The following is a 20,918-nucleotide window of genomic DNA, read 5'->3' on the forward strand; positions in this document are numbered from 1 at the left end:
TGAACGCCTCAGACTCACGGCGGCCACAGATGAACCCTGAATCCCACCCCGGGCGCCTGTCCCCATCTCAATCAACAGCACCTCTATTCACCCGGAGGCACATTCCAAAAGCTTGGGCATCATCCTGGTTTTATGCTTTCCCTCCTCCAACGCACCCAGTCCTCACCAGCTACCTAGACAGGCTTGAGCCCCCCTCTCCCAGCCTTCCGACTGGTCTCCTTCCTAAACCTCTCTTCTCCGCTCGGTAGAGCGAAAGTCACGTCGCCGCAAGGTTCTGCCGCAGTCCGCCGGCCTCCCGCTGGCCCGGGAGTCCGCTGCAGGCTCCTGAGCAGACCGTGGTCAGGCACGGCCCGTCTCACGCCGCTGCAGCCACCAGGCCTCACGCCAGGGCTCGGCACCTGCTCGGCCCGCGGCGCCCTGCGGAGGCGCCCTCCGCGCCTCCGCGCAGGGCTCCCGGTCACTGGGTCAGTGCCGCGGCGCTCCCCGCCGAGCACTCGCGAGGACCAGGATCGCCGCGTGCCAGTCTAGTCACTGGCCGGCTCTACCAGCGGGCTACCGGGGGCAGACCGGAGGGCCGGCGGGGGAGGCGCGCAGCCCGCGGACGGCGTCGGGCGGCCCGGCCTTTAATTCAGCAGCCGCAGGGCGGGTCAGGGCGCGGCCGGCCCACAGACGGGGTAGGAGGAGCTGAGACGGGGCTTCCCAGCGAGGCAGCTTCCGAGCACTGAACGTTCCCTGACCCGAGGCCCCCGGAGGAGCATGCTCGCGGACGCAGCGCCGCCTCGACGGGCGCCTCCCCGCCGGGAAGCCCCCGGCCCCGCCCGTTACGGCCGCTGGACGCCCAGGCGCATGCGCACTTCTCGCCGTCCGCGCCCTTGTTCGCGTAGGCTCCAGACGACGCTTGCGCCGCACCTGGACTCGGCTGGTCAGCGAGAGTAGTCGGTCCCCAGGACGACCAATAGGCGTGCGGAAGGGGCCGGCGTCCCGTCCCCCCTCCCTCCCGCGATTCGAGACTCCGCCCGCGGCTGCGCATCGAGGGGCTGCGCGTGGACGGGCTGCGCGTGGACGGGCTGCGCGGCGCGTGGCGGGGCTGTTCGCGGGCTGGGCTCGGGCTGGGCTGGGCGGTGTCCTCGCCCGGCCTCTCCGCAGTGCGGGCGGCGCGGGGCTCCCCGTTCGCCTCGGCGGTAGGCGTGCTGGGTGTCGCGCGGTCGGACTCGCTCTCCGCTCTCTGCGTTCGTTCTTGTTAATAGTAGGAATGGCCTCTGAGGCTCCCGGAGAGAGAACAGCGGGGTGGGGCAGAGGGAGGAGCGGGCCCCGCCGAGCAGGGAGCGGGTGCGGCGCTCGACCTCACAGCCCGGGGATCCGGACCTGAGCCGAAGGCGGACGCTGAGCCCACCCAGCCCCCGGGCGCGGGGGATGAAATCTTTAAACTCTCTCCATCCACGTGGGGTGCGGAGAAAGTCTGTATCATTCGTATAAATGTATCCATTCTGTAGCCATTGGACAAGCTCCCACTGAGCAAGGAGCCGGCGCCAGCCACGGCGGCCCCCGCCGGGATGGAACGGGGTCCGGGATCCCGCGCCGCAGGGAACGCTGCCGGGTGGGGCGGGGCGGAGGATTAGACAGCCTCCGGCGGTGGGGCGGGGCCGGGGACTCGGGGGGTGTCGGAGGGGGATGGGGCGCCGTGGGAGGGCAGAAACGGGGAACCCAGAGCCTCCCGGGACGGGGCGGGGCACCGGGACACAGCGGTCCCTACCCTAGTGGGCTGAGCCACGGACAAAGCAACCCCTGGTACGAGTCACTGCAGCTGTGTGTACTGCACCGGCCCTGTAGGGCTCGAGCTCAGGCCACAAGCCCCAGCACTAAGGGGTCCGACGGGAGGGAGGAGCGTTGCACGCGGAAGAGTTGGAGAACGAGGAGGAGGAGGCTGGTCTCCCCTTCGCAGTCTGATTTCTACACAGCAGCCAAAGTGATATTTTGAAAATATAAATCTAATCTTGGCACGTCCCTGCACCAAACTCTCCAGTGAATTTCCATCTTAGAACAAAACTTAGACTCACTGCTGTGGTCACCAAGGCCCAGAGACTCTGGCAACCAACCTTTGCCTCCAGACTCCTTACTCGTCCGCTCCCTGGTTCTGTCCAGCACACTCTGCCCTTTATTTTGCTTCGTAATTCTCATGGCCATCTGAAGTTAGATTTTTTGTGTTCCATCCCCACTTGAATATAAGCCCCTGGGGCCAAGGACTTTATCATCCCATTCAGTACTATATCCCCAGGACCTAGAAGAGAGTCTGGCACATAGCAGATGTTCAATTACTATTTGTTGGATAGGTGAATTGGGGAGCACATCAAGGATGCCTCCTACCCAGTCAGAAGTGTCAGGAAGATGATTCTGATGGCAGGGACTCAGGCTTCCGTGATGAAAATGAGTAGCTGTTCCCTTTTTTGTTTTTGTTTTTCAAGAGACGAGAAGAAGAAAGTACTCATGGCCAAAGGGAGAGCATGAAATATGAAAAGGTGAGATGAAATACGGCCTACTGGAGGAATGTGGTTAGAGCATAAGGTGCAAATGGGCAGGTGACAAATGAGGGTGGGGCAAGGTCCCACAACCTCTCTTAAGGGTAGTGTGGAATCACTAATGGATTTTAGACGAGAAAGAGAGAGGATCCTTCAGAATTTGTATTTTATTTTATTTTATTATTTTTTTAAAGATTTTATTTATTTATTTATTTGACAGAGAGAAATCACAAGTAGATGGAGAGGCAGGCAGAGAGAGAGGGAAGCAGGCTCCCTGCTGAGCAGAGAGCCCGATGCGAGACTCGATCCCAGGACTCTGAGATCATGACCTGAGCCGAAGGCAGCAGCTTAACCCACTGAGCCACCCAGGCACCCCAGAATTTGTATTTTAGTTAGAACATCCAATTTGGGGGGGGGGATAGACTGGAAGAGAAAACTGGAGGTTAGGAGACCAAGAGAGATGTTTTGGAGTTTAGAGAAGAAATAATGGGGATTCGGGTACGGAGAGAGGACAGAGTCAAGGATGAGCCCCAGTTCTGGGAGGAAGGGGCGGCATTCATGGGGGAAGAGAACACAGGGGGAAGAGTGAATTTGGCTGGAGAAGAGAACCATCTCATGATGGTCTTGCTGACCTGTCCATGAGACGCCCAGAGCACAGGTCTGGAGGGCAGAGTGCCGTCACAGAGTCAATCCCAGGAGAAAGATTGGGATTGGAGGTGGAGAGTTTGGAACCAACAGCAACTAAGAAGTAATCAAAGCCATGGGATTGTCTCCCGGAGAGAGTACGACACAAGAGGAGAAGTCTATGACAAACCCCAAAAGGACACCCATAGAAAGAAGTGGTAATGCCGCAAAGGAGAAGGCACAGCTGAAGAAGAGTGTGGAGTCATGAAAACAAGAGTGTGTTTCAAGAATGGGGGAGTAGTGTGTCCATTGAGGTGAAGAATCCATCAGATAACGACGGAACATTGCTCACTGGACTCAGCAACGCAGAGATCAATAGTGACCTTGGCAGGAGCAGTTCTGGAGCAGAGAGGGTCCAGAGATGGCTTGTGGGATACAGGCAGTGTGAGATGTGGCAACTCGGTCCCTGCTCCCTCGTATTGTGGGTATTGTTGCATTAAACCCTCGCAACAACGCTTGAGGCAAGAGTTTTTTGGAGATGAGGAAACCAAAGCTCTGAGACGTCAAGTCTCTTCCCAGTATCTCAGGTCTAGTGAGTAAAGGAGCAAGGATTTAAGGCCTGAATAGTCCCAGGGCCTCACTACAACACTCTTCCATCTTGTCTTGCTTTAAGCGGACGAGAGGAATGGTGGCAGCTGCGGGGAGCAAGGGTGGACGGAGGGCATTGGGGCCGAGGACTCCTGGGACCGTCCCCGGAGGCTGAGTTGCAATAAAGTACAGATTCCTCCATGAGTTTTCCATGGAACTTAATGGTTCACGGACATCCTTATCTTCTGTGAGCCTCATCCCAGCCTTGCACGGGAGGCTCGGAGCAGGACCGGACCTGCAGACAAGTTCATGGGTACTCGGTGTGTGAACCCGTCCTTCCCGTGGCCTCAACCGCATCTCTCTGTTAGATGGTGCGGGCTGGTCAGTGTTCATTGAGCCCCCTCCTGCCCCCAGCCCTGGACTCCTTTGCTTCAGCCCACACCCAGGACAGCACGAAACACTGAGCTTCCGAGCCTGGAAGAGCCTTGAAGAAGCCTTGCTAACCTAACGCATTCATTCAGCAGGCAGCGAGGCCCACTGTGCACTCGCCTCTGATGGAAGAGCTTTGAGGTTTCAAAGAAATTGGCTCCGCAGTCTTGTACCAGCTTTCCAAGAGACTGGCGGCACAGGGCTGAGTACCGGGGGGGGGGGGGTGTTGGGGGGGTGCTGCCTGGCCTTTCGAGTGGGACAGCCCTGAACCAAGGCTCGACTCTGCCGCTTACGATGTTGGAGAGTGTCGCCTGTGCAGTTGTGGGGTGCGTGGCTGCGATGAGCACTTAGGAAAGCCTGGCTGCCGTTCTCGAGAGAACTTAGAGGATGACCTGCAGGGTACAGGTACTTTCCCACTGCCCCGGGCCTCACCAGGAAGGCTCTGGGTGTCTCTGAAGAGTTGGTTAATCAGACTTTATTGCTGTCATCATGTTGCAGTATATACCCATGTCCAATCCTCGCATGGTCACCCCGAGCTCATCCACTGTGATATATCAGTTATATCGCAGTGAGGCTGGGGGCAAAGGGGTTGTTTCATCACATGAACCCAAGGATGAAGCCACAGCCTAGTGAGTGTGGAATGAGAAAAGGCCTGTCTTGGACCTGACAGTGCTGGTGACCTGGGGCTGGGAACGCGTCCCCCCTCTTGGGAGCTGGTCTGAGGCCTCCAGGGCAAGGAGCCCGTGGCTCGGTCCCTGCCACCTCCAGCGCCAGGGCCGGCATCCCGGACGTCCCCGGACGTCCTCTCTGGAACTTGAGGTACGTCCTTCAAAAGTGCGGTGCGAAGGCGGCCGAGGAGTGCGTGTCTGCGGCCCCCTCGCGCGCCCCCGTCACGGGCGGGCCTCCGTCGCCCCCTAGGGGACGCTCCGAAAACTGCTGTCTCTCGTGGGGACCGCCCTCAGGAGGCCTTCTGCGGACGCGGAGGCGGGAGCGCAGAGGGCGGGCACCCGGGCCCGCGCCTCACTGTCCCGCGCGGCGAAAGTCCATCGCTCCTGCGACCTGGCTTTGGGATGTTCTGCTCAACGACATAGTCAAAATAAAAACCAGAATAAAATTCAGGCAGGACTGTATCATCTCATAATAAAAGGACGTTTTACATGAGGACTTTTGCGGGGAAGCCCCGTAATTTAGAAGATCATCATGGAGAAGGAAGCGCAGAGACAGTGCGTCAACCCGAAATTACTGGATCTGTGCTCTCCGCGGTTTACCGGGAGAGTACACACTGCTAGATTAGAGCGGCGGTGTCCTGGGGGGTCCTGCAAAAGCACCGAGCCAGCTGGGATTCTCTTCCGCGCTTCATTGAGGTGTAGTCTGCATACCACAAAAGTCCCTCTTCTTCTTCTTCTTCTTCTTCTTCTTCTTCTTTTTTTAACCCTAGCCCTAACCCAGAACCCTGAGATCATGACCTGAGCTGAAGGCAGAGACTATAACCCACTGAGCCACCCAGGCACCCCCCCCCCTTTTTAAAGATTTTATTCTTTTATTTTTATTTTTATTTTTTTAAAGCCAATTCTTACTTAAAAAATTTTTTTTCAAAGATTTTATTTATTTATTTGTCAGAGAGAGAGCGAGCACAAGCGGGGGGAGTGGCTGGAGGAGAAGCTGGCTCCCTGTTGAGCAGCAGCCCTGTGAGGCTGGATTCCAGGACCCTGGGATCAGGACCCAGGCTGAAGGCAGCTGCCTTACCGACTGAGCCCCCCAGATGTCTGAAGATTTTATTTTATTTTTTAAAGATTTTATTTATTTATTTGACAGAGAGAAATCACAAGTAGTCGAAGAGGCAGGCAGAGAGAGAGAGGGGGAAGCAGGCTCCCTGCTGAGCAGAGAGCCGGATTCGGGACTTGATCCCAGGACCCCGAGATCATGACCTGAGCCGAAGGCAGCGGCTTAACCCACTGAGCCACCCAGGTGCCCCTGAAGATTTTATTTTTAAGTCGTCTCTGTACCCAATGTGGGGTCTGAACTTACAACCCCAACATCAAGAGTTGCACAGTCCCCTGACTGAGCTAGTCAGGGGCCCCTTAAACATTGTGATTTATCATATGTTTTATGTTTTTGTAGCACAATGATAATTACATATTGTGAAAATGACATATATTACATGTAAATTATTTTAAGAATTTAAATATATTAATTTTTAATATTTAAATTTTAATAAATTTGTTTTTAATATATTTAATATATATGATATAATAAATATAAAACTTAATATTTAAAGAATTTATTTATTTATTTATTTTTAAAGATTTTATTCATTCATTTGACAGAGAGAGAGATCACAAGTAGGCGGAGAGTCAGGCAGAGAGAGAGAGAGAGAGAGAAGCAGGCTCCTGCTGAGCAAATAGCCCGATGCGGGGCTTGATCCCAGGACACTGAGATCATGACCTGAGCCGAAGTCAGCGGCTTAATCCACTGAGCCACCCAGGCGCCCCATTATTTAAAGAATTTAAAGGATTAAGATACAGCAGGCAGATAGAGAGGTGAAAGCAGGCCCCGCTGAGCATAGAGCCTGATGTGGGGCTCGATCCCAGGACCCCAAGAGGGTTAACCCACTGAGCCACCCAGTGCCCCTATAAATTATTTGTTAACTTGTGCTCTGTTTTGCTTCTATTAAATCCCAATTTATTCCATTTGGTTTCTGCAAGATCTGACTACATTATGTCTTCTAGATGATGGGGCCTAAGCATTCACTTATTGAAAACATATTTTATAATAAAAATTTGTCCCCCCCCCAAATTTGTCCCATTATTCTTTCTTTTTATTTCAATTAAGGTAACTGTATTGATTATTTTAAAGTATATGTGGAAGTAAGTTCTTTAAAAAAAAGATTTTATTTATTTGAGAAAGAGAGCCGGGGGGGAGGTGGGGAGCTGCAGGCAGATGGAGAAGCAGAGGAGCCTAACATGGGACTCAATCCCAGGACCCTGAGATCAGGGCCCTAGCCAAAGGCAGGCATTGAACTAACTGAGCTACCCAGGTGCCCTATAAGTGAGTTCTCTTATCTTTACATTCATTCCAGCTCAGGAAAGAAGCACGCGTTAGGAAATATTTGCTGGGGGCAGGGGGAGGGCTCAGGCTGCAGCTAAGCTGCCCCTCCCAACCGAGAGTCTGTAGGTCCTGCTGCTGGGGAATTCCCGAGAGGCAGGTTCACTATGCAGCCTCAGGCCTTGTCCGACGGTTTTGGAGAAAAGGACCCTGAGATGCTTCTGCGCAGCATCAGAAGCCGACTTGGGCTTCACCTTGTAATGACCTAAAGCAATGGCAACAGTTCCGACTTTTGAAAATAACCAGCACCTGGCACAGAGTGTGGCACACCAGAGGCACTCAGGACATACGTGCTGTGTGTCGTGGGATTCTGGACATGAATCCAGCTTCTACTACTGAGTGGCCACTGGACTTTCGGCAATTTTTAAAAAAAATTTATTATTTATTTAACAGACAGACAGATCACAAGCAGGCAGAGAGGCCGAGAGAGAGGAAAGGAAGCAGGCTCCCCGCTGAGATGAGCACCTGACGCCGGGCTGGATCCCAAGACCCTGGGATCATGACCTGGGCCGAAGGCGGAGGCTTTAACCCACTGAGCCACCCAGGTGCCCTTGGGCAATTTTTTTTTTAAAAGATTCTATTTATTTATTTATTTTAAAATATTTATTTATTTATTTATTTATTTGACAGACAGATCACAAGTAGGCAGAGACAGAGGCAGGTAGAGAGAGAGAAAGAGGAGGAATCAGGCTCCCCGCTTAGCAGAGGGCCGGATGTGGGGCCTGATGCCAGGACCCTGAGATCACAACCTGAATGGAAGGCAAAGGCTTAACCCTGTGAGGCACGCAGGCGCCCCTACTTTGGGCAATTTAATGACCTTTCAGAGTCTTAAGTTCCTCGTCCTTAAAATGGGTGAAATGGGGGGTACCTGGGTGACTCAGTCCGTTAAGTGCCTGACTTGTGATTTGGGCTCAGGTGGTGATCTCGGGGTCATGGGATCAAGCCCCGCATCAGGATCTGAGCTCAGCAGGGAGCCTGTTGAGGCGCCCACAACTCTCTCTCTGTCTCTAAAATAATTAGGTAAATAGAATCCAATCAATAAATAACGTAAGACGGGAGAAGTTGTAGTATAAGCCTTGTGAGAACCAAAGGAGACGGTGAACATGAAGTAGCACAGGGGGCGCCTGGGGGCTCAGTGGGTTTAGCATCTGCCTCCCGCTCAGTTCGTGATCTCTGGGTCCTGGGATCGAGCCTCACGTCCAGCTCCCTGCTTAGCAAGGGTATGCTTCCCCCTCTCCGCGCTGCTCCCCCTGCTGGTACTCTCTGTCGAATAAGTAAAAAAAAAAAAAAAAAAAAAAATATATATATATATATATATATATATATATGATTTTATTTATTTATTTGACAGAGAGAGATCACAAGTAGGCAGAGAAGCAGACAGAGAGGAGGAAGCAGGCTCCCTGCTGACCAGAGAGCCTGATGCGGGGCTCGATCCCAGGGTGCCGGGATCATGACCTGAGCCGAAGGCAGAGGCTTTAACCCACTGAGCCACCCAGGCACCCCTCAAATAAGTAAAATCTTTTAAAAAATCCATAAAGGGGCACCTGGGTGGCTCAGTGGGTTAGGCCGCTGCCTTCGGCTCGGGTCATGATCTCAGGGTCCTGGGATCGAATCCCGCATCGGGCTCTCTGCTCAGCGGGGAGCCTGCTTCCCTCTCTCTCTCTGCCTGCCTCTCTGCCTACTTGTGATTTCTCTCTGTCAAATAAATAAATAAAATCTTAAAAAAATAATAAAAAAATAAAAAACCCATAAAGTAGCACGGAATAAGTACTCCATAAATACGAACTCTTATTATAACCAATATTATTTATTTTTCATTCTTAAAGATTTTTTATTTTATTGTATTAATTTATTTTTCTTTAGCAATCTCTTCACCGGGCTTGGGGCTCGAACCTACGACCCCGAGATCGAGACTCCCAGGCTCCACTGCCTGGGCCGGGCGGGCGCCCCCTGCGGGAGAATTTTTACAAAGTGAAGGGTAAGAACGAGAGACAGGAAACCCGCAAACTCGGCGCGGAGGGACGCGGGGCAGGGCGGAGGCTCTGCGGCCGCGGGCGGGGTGCGGGGTGCGGGCAGCGAGGCCCGCGCAGGGCAGCGCTTCCTGGGCGAGCAGGAAGTCCGGGGCAGGCGTGACCGGCTGCCTCGGTCCCTTGGCGCCGCCGCCCCCGCCTCCGCCCCCGCCGGCTCTGGCGTCCGCGCAGGTGGCTCGGCCGGGCCTTCGCGGGGCGACGCGGGCCTCAGCGGGGCGGGGCCTGGCGCTGGCGCGTGCGCGCGGGCGCGGGCGCTCTCCCGCCGGGGAGGCCGAGCGGCGCCTCCGCCCCGCAGCTGGGAGCGCGGCCCCGCGGGGAGGGGTGCAGAGGCGCGGCCCCTGTCGCGGGCCCTGCCCCCACCGCCGCGCCCCTGCCCCCCGCACCCGTCCGCGCGGCTTCTGAAGAGTCTCTAGAAACGCTCCCAGACTCCGCTCATCCTCGTCGGCCGGAGCCCATGCCCTCTCCGGCCTGCGAACGGGACCGGGTCGCGCCGGGTCGCTGGGCTCCAGCCAGGGAGGGGGACCGAGAGGGCTACGGCCGGGCTCTCCGCACGCGGCCTCACTGCGTCTTTGGGGGGGCGGCCCTGTCCCCAGGCAACACTGATGATGTGGGGGCACGACTGGAAAGCTCTCGGTCCAACGAGATCGTGACCGTCTCTCCCGAACCACTCTGGTCCGCGGAAAGCGAGGACGCCGGCCGGCCGCACAGACCACGCGGGCGGGCTTCCCACCTCGGGGAGAGGGCGGGGCTCGGCCCGTCCTGGCCCAGCGCGCCTGAGACGGTGACCGAAGGTCGCACATCCAAGTACTTGGCGGAGCTGGGCCTCAACCCAGCTTGCCCCCCCAGGCTGGCCTCGGTGCTCTGGGAACCTAGAAGAAAGGACTGACTGTGCCTGCAGTGTGTCTGGAAAGTCTTCCGTGAAATAATTCAAAAAGCCGGGCACCTGGGTGGCTCAGTGGGTTAAGCTGCTGCCTTCGCCTCGGGTCATGATCTCGGGGTCCTGGGATCGAGTCCCGCATCGGGCTCTCTGCTCGGCAGGGAGCCTGCTTCCTCCTCTCTCTCTCTCTGCCTGCTTCTCTGCCTACTTGTGATGTCTCTCTGTCAAAAAAAAAAAAGAATCAGTACAGGTTTCCCCAGGTATTCAACAGTAGAGCATTCCTATGAAACTTTGTGTAAGCCAAAATGACATAAAGCAATAAAACAATTTGTTTAAAAAAAAAAAAAATTCAAAAAGCCAAAAGACCCCACAAAGAAGCAGTTCCTGAGCAGCTCCTAGGCTCCAGGCGCTGTTTGGCTTACTGATCCCGGAGTGACCCTGGACGGGGGCGGGGGGCTGCTCCGTCTCACAGAGGAGCGATTGGCTCCACGCTCCGGCTGTATTGGAGGCACGGTGGTCCCTGGCCACCATCGTGGACAACCCCCTGCTCCCGTCCACCGAGGACACAGCTGTGGACACTTTCCGGTTTCTGAACCTCACAACCGCCCTGTTCTGGCGGAAAGGAGACCCGTCATGACGGTCCTCATCTGATGACAAAACGTGTCCCAAGAGGCCTGATGCTGGTGACTCCCTCCCGCCCCCCAAGTGCGCATGCTCTCTGCCCAGGGCCCAACCTCCCTGCTCTTCCGCCCCTTCTCCAGGAAGCCTTCCTGGGTCACTCCCACCGTGAGCACCTGTTAGCCCCTGTTGATCTGTAAGCATCTGCGTAGGCATCTGACTCCCCCGTCTCTCCAGCCTCCGGAGGGCAAACTGTACCTTAGCTGTCTCCCAGCATCTTGGGGCTGAACCTGCTTTTATCAGTATTGCCTTTATTGGTATTACTTTACTTTTATCTTTATTTATTTTTCTTTTTTTCTAAGTAAGCTTGTCCAACACGGGACTTGAATTCACAACCTCGAGATGGAGAGGCACACGCCCTGCCCACCGAGCCAGCCAGGAGCCCCACCTTTGTTAGGTATTCCTTTTATTTCCTTAAGGATTTTTAAAAATTTTATTTCTCAAGGAAGCAGTTGCCTGTTGTGGCTCCCGTCTCTGGGCTTCGGGCGCCGTGACACCACCGTGCACTCTCTGGTCCGGATTCTTCCTGAGGTTGTCATCCGCACGTGGCTCCCGCAGTTTCGCGGTGAATAATCGCGGACAGCCAGGAGGAAGCGAGCCGCCCTTCACAAGTATGGTTGCAGTTGCCTCACTTCCTGTGTCACGTGATGCGCCCATAGTTGTCACATGACCCACTTGCTCCATTCTGCCGGACTTAAACCTGCAGGACGAATTCGGGGTCTGTGGCTGCGGCTGGGACCTGCCTCCCTGTTCTCATCTAGTGGATCCTCCATCCTTCTGAGGCTGGAACCCCACAGCCCCTGCTGATGGAGCTTTCAAGTCCTCCCAGAGGAGTGAGTGGGCCCGAGCTCCCCATCGGTCTGGAGTCCTGGCCGTCCGGACCCTGGAATTCAGGGAACGATGGTCTCCTCCAGCCCAGGCCGTCATGGCTCTTCGATGGAGGGGCAGAGGGGCAGAGGGAGGGAAGGGGGGGTGGGAGGAGAGGCGGTGGGAAGAGGGGAAGAGAAGCGTCCTGGTTGGGGTGGGCAGCAGCCAGGTGTCTGTCGGAGGACGGTGGGAGCCTAGGCCATGGGCTTCCAGCCCACAGGAGAGAGCCGGGGCGTGGAGAGGGACTTGCCTCGCAGCCGCTCCTCGTTCTGTTCTCAGGAATGTTCCCGGCCTCTGGACAGGGCGGGTTTCAGGGCTGCCAGCCTCACGGGACTGCTGCTCCTTCAGGTGATATCATGGGCATCAGGTGAGCGAGTCACGGAGACGGGAGGCAGCCCCCTGGCTTCTCCGGCCTGGTGGTCCTTGGTCGCCTTCTGGCATACCAGAACACCAGGAGGTGTTGAATAAACCCTTCGGAGGGACTGAGACCAAGCGCGGGTGGGGGTACAGCGAGAGGACTTTTGAAACCAGCGTGTCCCTTCTCTGTCTTCGTCCTGCAGACCTGGCCTCCGCTTGTGCTCCCTCCCCCCCAGGTGCCCGGCCCTGCATCCCTAAGAGCTTCGGCTACAGCTCGGTGGTGTGTGTCTGCAATGCCACGTACTGTGACTCTCTTGACCCCCTGACCCTGCCGGCCCCGGGCACCTTCAGCCGCTACGAGAGCACGCGCAGCGGACGCCGGATGGAGCGGAGTCTGGGGACCATCCGGGCCAACCGCACGGGCACAGGTGACCAGGACAGGCTGGGGTCCTCCCAGAGCTGTCATGCTAGTGACCGCCATGACCTTCGTCCCTGGGCACTGAGACCTTTCGTTCCCTGTGCATGTTCTCAGGGCTCCTGCTGACCCTGCAGCCAGACCAGAAGTTCCAGAAAGTGAAGGGGTTTGGAGGGGCCATGACAGACGCCGCTGCCCTCAACATCCTCGCCCTGTCCCCCCCTGCCCGGGACTTGCTACTCAAATCTTATTTCTCTGAAGAAGGTGAGAAGGAGGGGACGAGATGAGGGTGTGGCAGACCCTTCGACCTTTCCACGGACCATGACTTCCACCCATCCCACATTTGGGTCCTCTCAGTGCCCCGTGGAGTAAATGTCCGATCCGCCTGTCCTGGAGTGTTTAGGGTTGCCGAGGCTCAGAAGCCCGGGCTCTCTGGCCCTGCCTCGGACATCAGTGAGGGCTGAGGGTGGGCCGGGTCACACACTCTCCTGCCGACCTGGACCCTCCTGTGTTGGTCTTGTCCTTGTGTAGGCATCGAGTACAACATCATCAGGGTCCCCATGGCCAGCTGTGACTTCTCCGTCCGCACCTACACATACGATGACACCCCTGATGACTTCCAGTTGCGAGACTTCAGCCTCCCCGAGGAGGACGTCAAGCTCAAGGTAGGCCCCCGGCCCTGGTGGAGTCGATGCTTGCCAGCTGCGGAGCCGCGGGCCAGAGCAGGGCACGGAGACAGACACAGAGCCTGGCCCCTGCTGTGCTGTGTCCTGGGGTGGGGGGGCAGGGCGGGGGCCCATGGCAAGGCCTGACGCACTGGTCGGGCCAGTCTGTCCATATTCCAGCTCTCACGGTCTCTCTCCTCACCTCCACTGTCTCCAGATACCCCTGATTCACCAAGCTCTGGCGCTGGCCCGGCGCCCCGTGTCACTGTTCGCCAGTCCCTGGACGTCACCCACGTGGCTGAAGACCAATGGGGCTGTGAATGGGAAGGGGTCACTCAAGGGTCAGCCTGGGGACATCTACCACCAGACCTGGGCCAGATACTTTGTGAAGTAAGGAAGCCGCAAGGCCGCAGGGTCTGGACCAGCTCCTCTTGGACAGCCTCGTCTCTGCCCCACTCCTGGTCCTGGGTCAGCCCCAGCTCAGACTGCTCAGATCACCTTTCTACTTCCTGGGCCTCTCAGGCTTGGCCTGTCCGTTTCCCCCGTCCTGACGGGCCTCCTGATCCCCCAGGGGCTTGGTCCTCTTGCTTGGCCAGGCTCATTCCCACCCTTTGCCCTGCCAGGTTCCTGGACGTCTACGCAGAGCACAAGCTACGCTTCTGGGCAGTGACGGCAGAAAACGAGCCCTCGGCGGGACTGCTCAGCGGGTACCCCTTCCAGTGCCTGGGCTTCACGCCCGAACACCAGCGAGACTTCATTGCCCGGGACCTGGGTCCCGCCCTCGCCAACAGTACGCACCGTGACACCCGTCTGCTCATCCTGGATGACCAGCGCTTGCTGCTGCCCCACTGGGCCCAGGTGGTAAGGCCCAGCGCCCCCCGCGGTGTCCCGATGGTCCCCAAATCTAGCATCCCAGTGGCTGGCGCCCAGAGTGTCTTCCTTGTCCCAGCTCTTGATTCCTAGAATTCCCTGGGCTGGAGCCAGGCACCCTAGAGGCTCCCCTGGGGCACTGACCCCCCGGATCCCAGGGCCCCAGGGTTGTCACCTGGAGCCCCTCTACTTGCCTGCATCCCACTGCCCATTTCTCAGGTCCCGTTGCTGCTTCCAGAACCCTCCACGCAGGGCCCAGATTCAGTGGCCGCTCTCCCCAGGAGTCTTTGCCCTTCCTGGCACAGGTGCTGGCGGACCCAGAGGCGGCTAAGTACGTGCACGGTGTGGCCGTGCACTGGTACCTGGACTTCCTGGCCCCAGCCAAAGCCACCCTGGGGGAGACACACCGCCTGTTCCCCGACATCATGCTCTTTGCCTCGGAGGCCTGTGTGGGCTCCAAGTTCTGGGAGCAGAGTGTGCGCCTGGGCTCCTGGGACCGGGGAGTACAGTACAGTCACAGCATCATCACGGTGAGCCCCCAGGAACCTGCCGAGCACACCACCGCAGGCCCTCTTGGTCGCATGGAGGAATGGCCTCTGAGCCAACCAACCCCCGCCGGCTTGCTCATTGGGGCAGACTTGGGGATCTCGTGATTCCCTGTCGTGCCTTCTCTTCCAGATGGGCACACCCCATTACCCCTCCTCCTCACGCCCGGGTCTCGGGTGGTCCCATCTGCCTCAGTTTCTCAGCTTTTCATCCCGTGCCTCCATCCGCAGCACCCCGCTCTCCCAAGCTGTAAGGGTGCAGAGCGCTCCTCCTTGGCCTGGGACACCCCCGTCTGTCTTCCTCATGTGACCCTTCAGGACATGGTCTGGGGACCCTGTGTGGAGCCTTTGTTTCTGCCCTGCTCCCACCCCAGAATCTCCTGTACCACGTGGCCGGCTGGACCGACTGGAACCTCGCCCTGAACCCAGAAGGGGGGCCCAACTGGGTGCGCAACTTTGTGGACAGTCCCATCATCGTCGACATCGCCAAGGACACGTTTTACAAACAGCCCATGTTCTATCATCTCGGCCACTTTAGGTGAGTGGAGGGCGGCCCCATGTTCCCCGCCACCACCCCAGGCAGGAAGGGAGCAGGGTAGGAAGTGAGCGTGCAGCTTCAGCCCTGGCTCTGGGGGTGTGCCGGGGGGGACGGGACACTTCTCAGCAAGGGGGAGTGGCCCCACCTGACCACGCCTGCTCCCACCTCAGCAAGTTCATCCCCGAGGGCTCCCAGAGAGTGGGGCTGCTGGCCAGCCAGAAGAACAGCCTGGACACAGTGGCACTGACCCGTCCCGATGGCTCGGCAGTTGTGGTGGTGCTGAACCGGTGAGAGCAGCGGGGCCCGGGGCCGGGGGCGGGGGGCCAGATGGTGGCCTTGGCAGGCTGAGCACTCAGCTTCTCTGCCTTTCCTTTGCCAGCTCCTCAAAGGACGTGCCTCTTACCATCGAGGACCCTGGCGTGGGCTTCGTGGAGACGCTGTCCCCAGGCCACTCCATCCACACCTACCTGTGGAGCCGCCCGTGATGGGGCCTGGGTGTGGGCATTAAAGGGGTACAGCCAGCTCACACACTGTCCGTGGCTGAGAACACCTAGGCAGGCTGGGCTGAGCATAGGTGACGTAAGCCCGGACCAGTGGTTTGGGTGACTCATTCTCCCCATGGCTGATGCCTGGGGGGCCCCCTCGGGGAGGACAGGGAAGCCCCAGCGGCCCCCCCCCCCGCCTCCCCCCTGCCATGCACTGTGTGCTGGCTCCACGGAAACTGGGCTAGGGCCCAGAGTGAGCTCACCGTCTGTGCAAACACAGGCTGGGACTGGGGGAGCGGCTGGGGAGGGGAGGAGGTGAGGAGGGCCAGGCCCCACACCACCCCCCTACATGCCAGCTAGGGAAGATGGTGGCCCCGTCACCAAGAGAGGGTCTGATTCCGGTCAGTGTGGTTTATTGTGGGAGGGGCACCCCCACTTCCAGCCCTGCCGAGGACAGGGGCCTCTGGAATGTACAACAGTAGAAAAGTCAGTCCCAGGGTCGGGGGGCAGGTGTGAGGACAGGTCACTCCTCTTCATCCTCCTCGGCCATGCTCAGGGACCGTGTGCTCGTGGCCCGAGCAGGTGTCGCCCGCTGGATGGAGACGATGCCGCTGAGCAGGGCGTAGCCCACCATGGCTGCCAGGCCCGCAAGCACGGACAGGATCTGGTTCCGGCGCCGGTTCGGCTCCTCCTCAGTGTCTGGGCCAGCCGTCGTGGGGCGGGGGGGCGGCACCTCAGCTGAGGACCGGGGAAGGAAGATGGGCACAGGGGCTCGTCCTGGACCCCGCCCACCTTCCCGGGGAGGCCGCTGCGCGCCCCTCACCTCCATCCCAGGGGAAGTAGAGGCTGAGGATGTGGGTGCAGTAGGCACAGAGGTTCTGCAGCCCCCGCAGGTGGGCCTGCAGCTTTCCACTGGGCAGCTTGGCCTGGAGCAGCAGCGCCAAGTAGCCGAAGACAAAGGCGTCCAGGGAGGCAGGGCTGGAGCCGAGAGAAGGGCCGGAGCAGAGAGACTGAGGCAGAAGGGGCGGGGACAGAGGGGGAGGGGCAGCAGGCCCCGGGAGGTGGGCTCTGGCAGCAGAGGGCCCCCAGGGGAGGAGCCGACACCGGTTCTGGGCCTGGCTCTGGGGCTGGCTCCGGACCTGGCTTGGGGAGGGCTCCCCGGGTGGCGCCAGCCCAGCCCTGAATGGGTCTCTATCCCGGGGCTGCATAAAGGGCACATTGAGCGCCCCGCGGCCCCGCGGCCCCCTCCCCCCAGGCCTGGCAGCCCTCCCGCCTCACACACAGCGCCACTGTCATCAGGCCCAGTGTCTGTCCCTAGGACCTCCTGTCGGGCGCCTGAGCCGCCCCAGTCCCGTATCGCCCCCCAAGCCCTCTCCCTTCCCCCGCGGACAGACTCACGCGTCTCCGAAGAAGAACTTCTGGGAGCCCAGGCGTTGCGAGAGCAGGGTCAGGCACTCCCGGGCCTCGTGGTACAGCTGGAGGGGGCACACGGGCGGGCTCGTGGCCGCCGGACGGCGCCGCCTCCCTGCTGGGCTGCCCCCCACCTCCTCGACCAGCGTCCTTGGGGCTCCTGGCCGGCAGCAGCGCCCCGCCCCAACGTACCTCCTTCTCCAGCTCTTCCTCGTTCTCGGGCCGGTGCTCCCCGCACAGCAGCTGCAGCCGCTCCACGAACCGGCGCTGCATGCGGCCGGGAAGGAAGAAGTTCAGGGGAAAGGGCGTGGCCTCCGCGTACCACTTCCGGGTCACCTCCACGTAGTTCTTGGTGTCCACCCAGAAAGTGTGTATCTGGATTGGGCAGGCAGAGGGAGGCGGCGGGTCTGAGCCGGTGCAGCTGCCTGCTCAGGCTGGGCTTCTGTGCTGCCCGCGGGGCTCCGTGTGCCCGCGTGCGCGACCCTGACACCCCCCGCGCCCCCCCCTACTGGCCACAGATGCTGGGAGGTCTGGGCGCACTCACCAGCACCGGGAGCAGCTTCTCCTCCAGCAGAGACATGAAGGCCAAGGTGTCCGCCCCTTGCCGGGCCGACAGGTCATAATCAGCGTTGTACTTCTGCGGATGAGATGCCCGTGAGCTGGACACCAGGAGGCTCCAGGGCACGTCCCCAAGGAGTAAGGCATCCTGCCTGGGACCACCCTCACGGCCTCTGGGTGGAGCAGAGCTAGAGCAAGCAGCTTTTTCCGCGGAGGCCCCCTTGCCAGGCCCAGCCAGGAGCCTGTTGCTGTTGGCGGAAAGCCTGGGCCTCAAAGCCTGCTGGCCATCAAGGTCGGGCGCCCACAGTGGGGAGAGAGGCAGGCCCAGCCACAAACCAAGAGCAGCTCCCGGAGCCTCCATGGAAAGCTGGCAGCTCGCCTGCTGACGGCAGCTTTCGGACAGGAACTTCCCCAGTCCAGGCACCGCAGGGCTGGCACAGCAGAGCTCAGAGGCCGTGCGGGCCTCCGTCCGTGCCTCAGGAACTACAGGATGCCATCTTCAGCCCCAGGCTCCCTAGCTTGTTCTCTCAGTGCCTGGGGTTATTTCTTCTCTCTCATCCTGTGGCCCGGGTGCCACCACACATGTTCTAACGACACCCCACGTGTACTCAGCCTGCCACACACTGCTGCAGGCTCCAGTGTCTGGTCCTCAGCAACACTTTCCACATCCTGAGCAAGTTTTGTCCCCACATAACCTCTGGAGCATGATCCTCAAAAAAAAAAAAAAAAAAAAAAAAACCACCCAAACAAAAAACCACCCAAACTTCTCTGAGCCTCAGTTTCTCCCATTCTGTCCATTGGGGGAGACACACCCAGAGCTGCTGAGTGCAGCAAGAAGAGTAGACTCTTCTCTCAATGTGGCTGTGTTAGAATGCTCTGGAAACCGGAGAAGCTGTGTTCATTCATAAGGACTCAGGGTGGTGGTCCAGTCCCTGCCTGGAACTTTGCCTTCTGCCTGGCTCCCCTCTCTCCATGCCTCCCGAACCTCCACGGAATTCCCCAGCCCCTTCACCTTTGGGAAAGCAGAAATGAAGAGGAGGGCGCTACTTCACGCCACTTCTGACAACTGTAGAGGAGCCGCTGGAAAACATTCTGCCTAAGCCCCCTCCTCTACGAACAAAGAACTTATAGATCTGAAAGAGGAAGGAACTTGCCCAAGGTCACACAGTCAAGGTATCTCTGTTCGTCTTGTAATACTCCCTCAACTTCCCCGTGCTGGCTTGAAGTCTTGTCCATCCCCAGCCCCATATCCAGCCCAACCTGGTCCTGTGAGAAGGGCAGGAGCCACCTCTCGGGGGCTCATCTGAGCCACCTGCCTTTCTCTTCCCTGCGTCATGAGCCTGTTTGCCTCTCCCTCCCTGCCCAGCAGGCAAAAGGCACTGTGCCTTCTGATGCATCCCTAGCGCCCCTGCTCCATGCCCGGCCTAGTGCTCTACTGCACTCAGCAGCTCTGGGTTTGTCTGCCCCATTGGACAATGTGCTCCTTGAAGCTTTGGGTCCCCTGTCTCTAGCCTGGCACTTATCAATAAAGGTGTGTTGCACTGAAATGACTGAGCTGCTCTCACTGGCAGCCCCCCTACCTGAGCCACCTACCTCTTTCCGAAGGTGGGTGATGATCTTGTGTGGTACCGAGATGACCTCTCCATGACTGGTCCGGAGGGCAGGCAGAGTTCCTGACGTTGAGAAAAAAGGATGCCCACCAGAACCTTAGCTGCCTTTCCACACGGACTTGCACCACATTCCTGTCCGCCTCTTGCTCCACCCTTCCTCACGCCCAGGAACACGGGGTACCTGAAGGGCTCTGCCAGGGGTTGGTGATCTTGTGCACCTTGAGTGGGGCACCCGTGAATCTGGCATAGGTCTGCAGGGAAGGAAGCAGAAGGCAGAGAGGCCCCCACAGGGGAATCAGGAAGAGAGAGAACATTTATTGAGTTCCTTTCATGCTAGGCTTTGTACTTGCCTCACAAAAGAAGAGGTGGACATGACAGCTGCCCTTTCACAATGGGCAACACAGGGCTCAGAGAGATGGTGGACAGGTCTGCCAGTCAAAGCCTCCCCCGTCTCCTCTCCTGCCATCTGCTTGATGTACACAGAGTCTCCTAAGTTCTTCCTAACCGTGTATTCCTTTCCTTGGAAGCACTGACCATGTCCTTCTCTAGGAGTCTCTGTGGCCTGCTCCTCCTTAAGCCTTAGCACCTGAACGTGTCTGCCTTTCTCCAAACGACCACACGGGAGGAACCAAGTCTTACTCGTCTTTGCATGCCAATGGGTGGTTTTGGAAGCGGCCTGATCCTGCTTATTAAAGGAAGGGGCGAAGGAATGAGGCGAACGAGTCTTTCTGACCGGAAAGCTCTTTCCACAGAGCCTGGCGGCAATACACAAACCAGGAAATGCTGTTTAGTGCGCGGGAGGGGGAGGGGGAGGGGACAGGAATGCCGAGCCAGAGAGCCCTGAGGCCGTCCAGGCTCGGAAAACCTCCCGATGAAGAAACAGCGCTCAGAGATGAGAAGGGATCGCCCCAAGGTCACAGTCGGTAAATGGGTGTACAAGGACTAACACCCATTTCCTGAACCCCCGGCCAGGCTTCTTGCTGTGGCTGCACCAAACGTAGGCTGTCAGACCATAGGGCACTGAGCCCATGTGCGCGAGGCGCGCGCCACACACACACACATACACACACACAGATCTTAAATTGCCTCAGTTTCCCCCAGTGCTCCCGGGCGGAGGCGCCCTAGCGAAATTCAGACGATCGGCCACTTGGGCTCCCGCCCCAGTCCTCCAGAGCGCAACAGAGAGCAATGGCGCCACCCCTCACCAGCACGGCCAGGCTGTCCAGGTCCACTGACGGCAGCCCCCAGCCCCCCGACCAGCAGAACAGCTCCATGGGCGCCGCCATCTTGCCCGCCCTCTGTCCCGGAAGCACCTCCCCCCGCGCTTCCGCCCGCCCCGCCCCTCGGGCCGCCCGAGGCGGGGGCCGGAGCGAGCTGCGCGGGGAGGCGGGGCGAGGCGGGGCGGGGCGGGGCGGGGCCGAGGGCTTCGGGGGAGGGCGGCCGCCGCCTGCTCCAGAGGCGGGTCCCGAAGGGGGGAAGGGTTCTCCGCGGGCCCGCGCGGAGGCTGGGCGGCCTGGCTGCGGGGACCCCCGGACCCCCGACGGCGCGGCGGGGCCTGGCGCGGGCGCGGCTCTTGGGCGCCGGGCTTTCTCGCAGCCGTGCACGCGGCCCGCGCTGTGCCAGGGCCCCGCGGGGCTCGGCCGGGAGCAGGGGCCGCGGGGGGGTCCCCCGAGCCGCATGTTTTCCACAGCGCGTTATGTTTGGAGCCGGCCCCGCGCCGCCTGTCGCCATGGAAACAAAACAGGGGC

At 58.9% G+C, this 20,918-nt stretch overlaps 2 protein-coding genes across 3 annotated transcripts; one reads left to right on the top strand and one right to left on the bottom strand.

The window, feature by feature from the left end:
- The first annotated feature begins 11,323 nt into the window (after positions 1-11,323).
- GBA (glucosylceramidase beta) lies at positions 11,324-15,633 on the top strand. 2 transcript variants are annotated; one of them, XM_004778589.3, is made up of 12 exons: positions 11,324-11,461; positions 11,557-11,683; positions 11,997-12,084; positions 12,278-12,502; positions 12,607-12,753; positions 13,021-13,154; positions 13,372-13,544; positions 13,778-14,015; positions 14,330-14,554; positions 14,944-15,107; positions 15,278-15,394; positions 15,487-15,633. In XM_004778589.3, exons 2-12 carry the CDS (start codon positions 11,657-11,659, stop codon positions 15,590-15,592), a joined length of 1,644 nt encoding a protein of 547 aa, XP_004778646.1. In that variant the 5' UTR covers positions 11,324-11,461; positions 11,557-11,656; the 3' UTR covers positions 15,593-15,633. The 2 variants fall into 2 exon arrangements, with proteins under 2 accessions (XP_004778646.1, XP_004778647.1); XM_004778590.3 differs by lacking the exon at positions 11,324-11,461 and having other exon boundaries at positions 11,530-11,683; positions 12,311-12,502.
- A 355-nt stretch (positions 15,634-15,988) lies between these two features.
- MTX1 (metaxin 1) lies at positions 15,989-20,864 on the bottom strand. The gene is made up of 8 exons (XM_004778587.3): positions 20,376-20,864; positions 19,352-19,421; positions 19,154-19,233; positions 17,547-17,639; positions 17,195-17,377; positions 16,991-17,067; positions 16,416-16,570; positions 15,989-16,330 (listed from the first exon to the last, which is right to left on the bottom strand). Exons 1-8 carry the CDS (start codon positions 20,847-20,849, stop codon positions 16,116-16,118), a joined length of 1,347 nt encoding a protein of 448 aa, XP_004778644.2. The 5' UTR covers positions 20,850-20,864; the 3' UTR covers positions 15,989-16,115.
- Positions 20,865-20,918: the final 54 nt, after the last annotated feature.

This window comes from Mustela putorius, unplaced genomic scaffold, assembly GCF_011764305.1.
Source record: "Mustela putorius furo isolate JIRA1106 unplaced genomic scaffold, ASM1176430v1.1 tig00000997_pilon_pilon_pilon, whole genome shotgun sequence".
Taxonomy (NCBI): domain Eukaryota; kingdom Metazoa; phylum Chordata; class Mammalia; order Carnivora; family Mustelidae; genus Mustela; species Mustela putorius.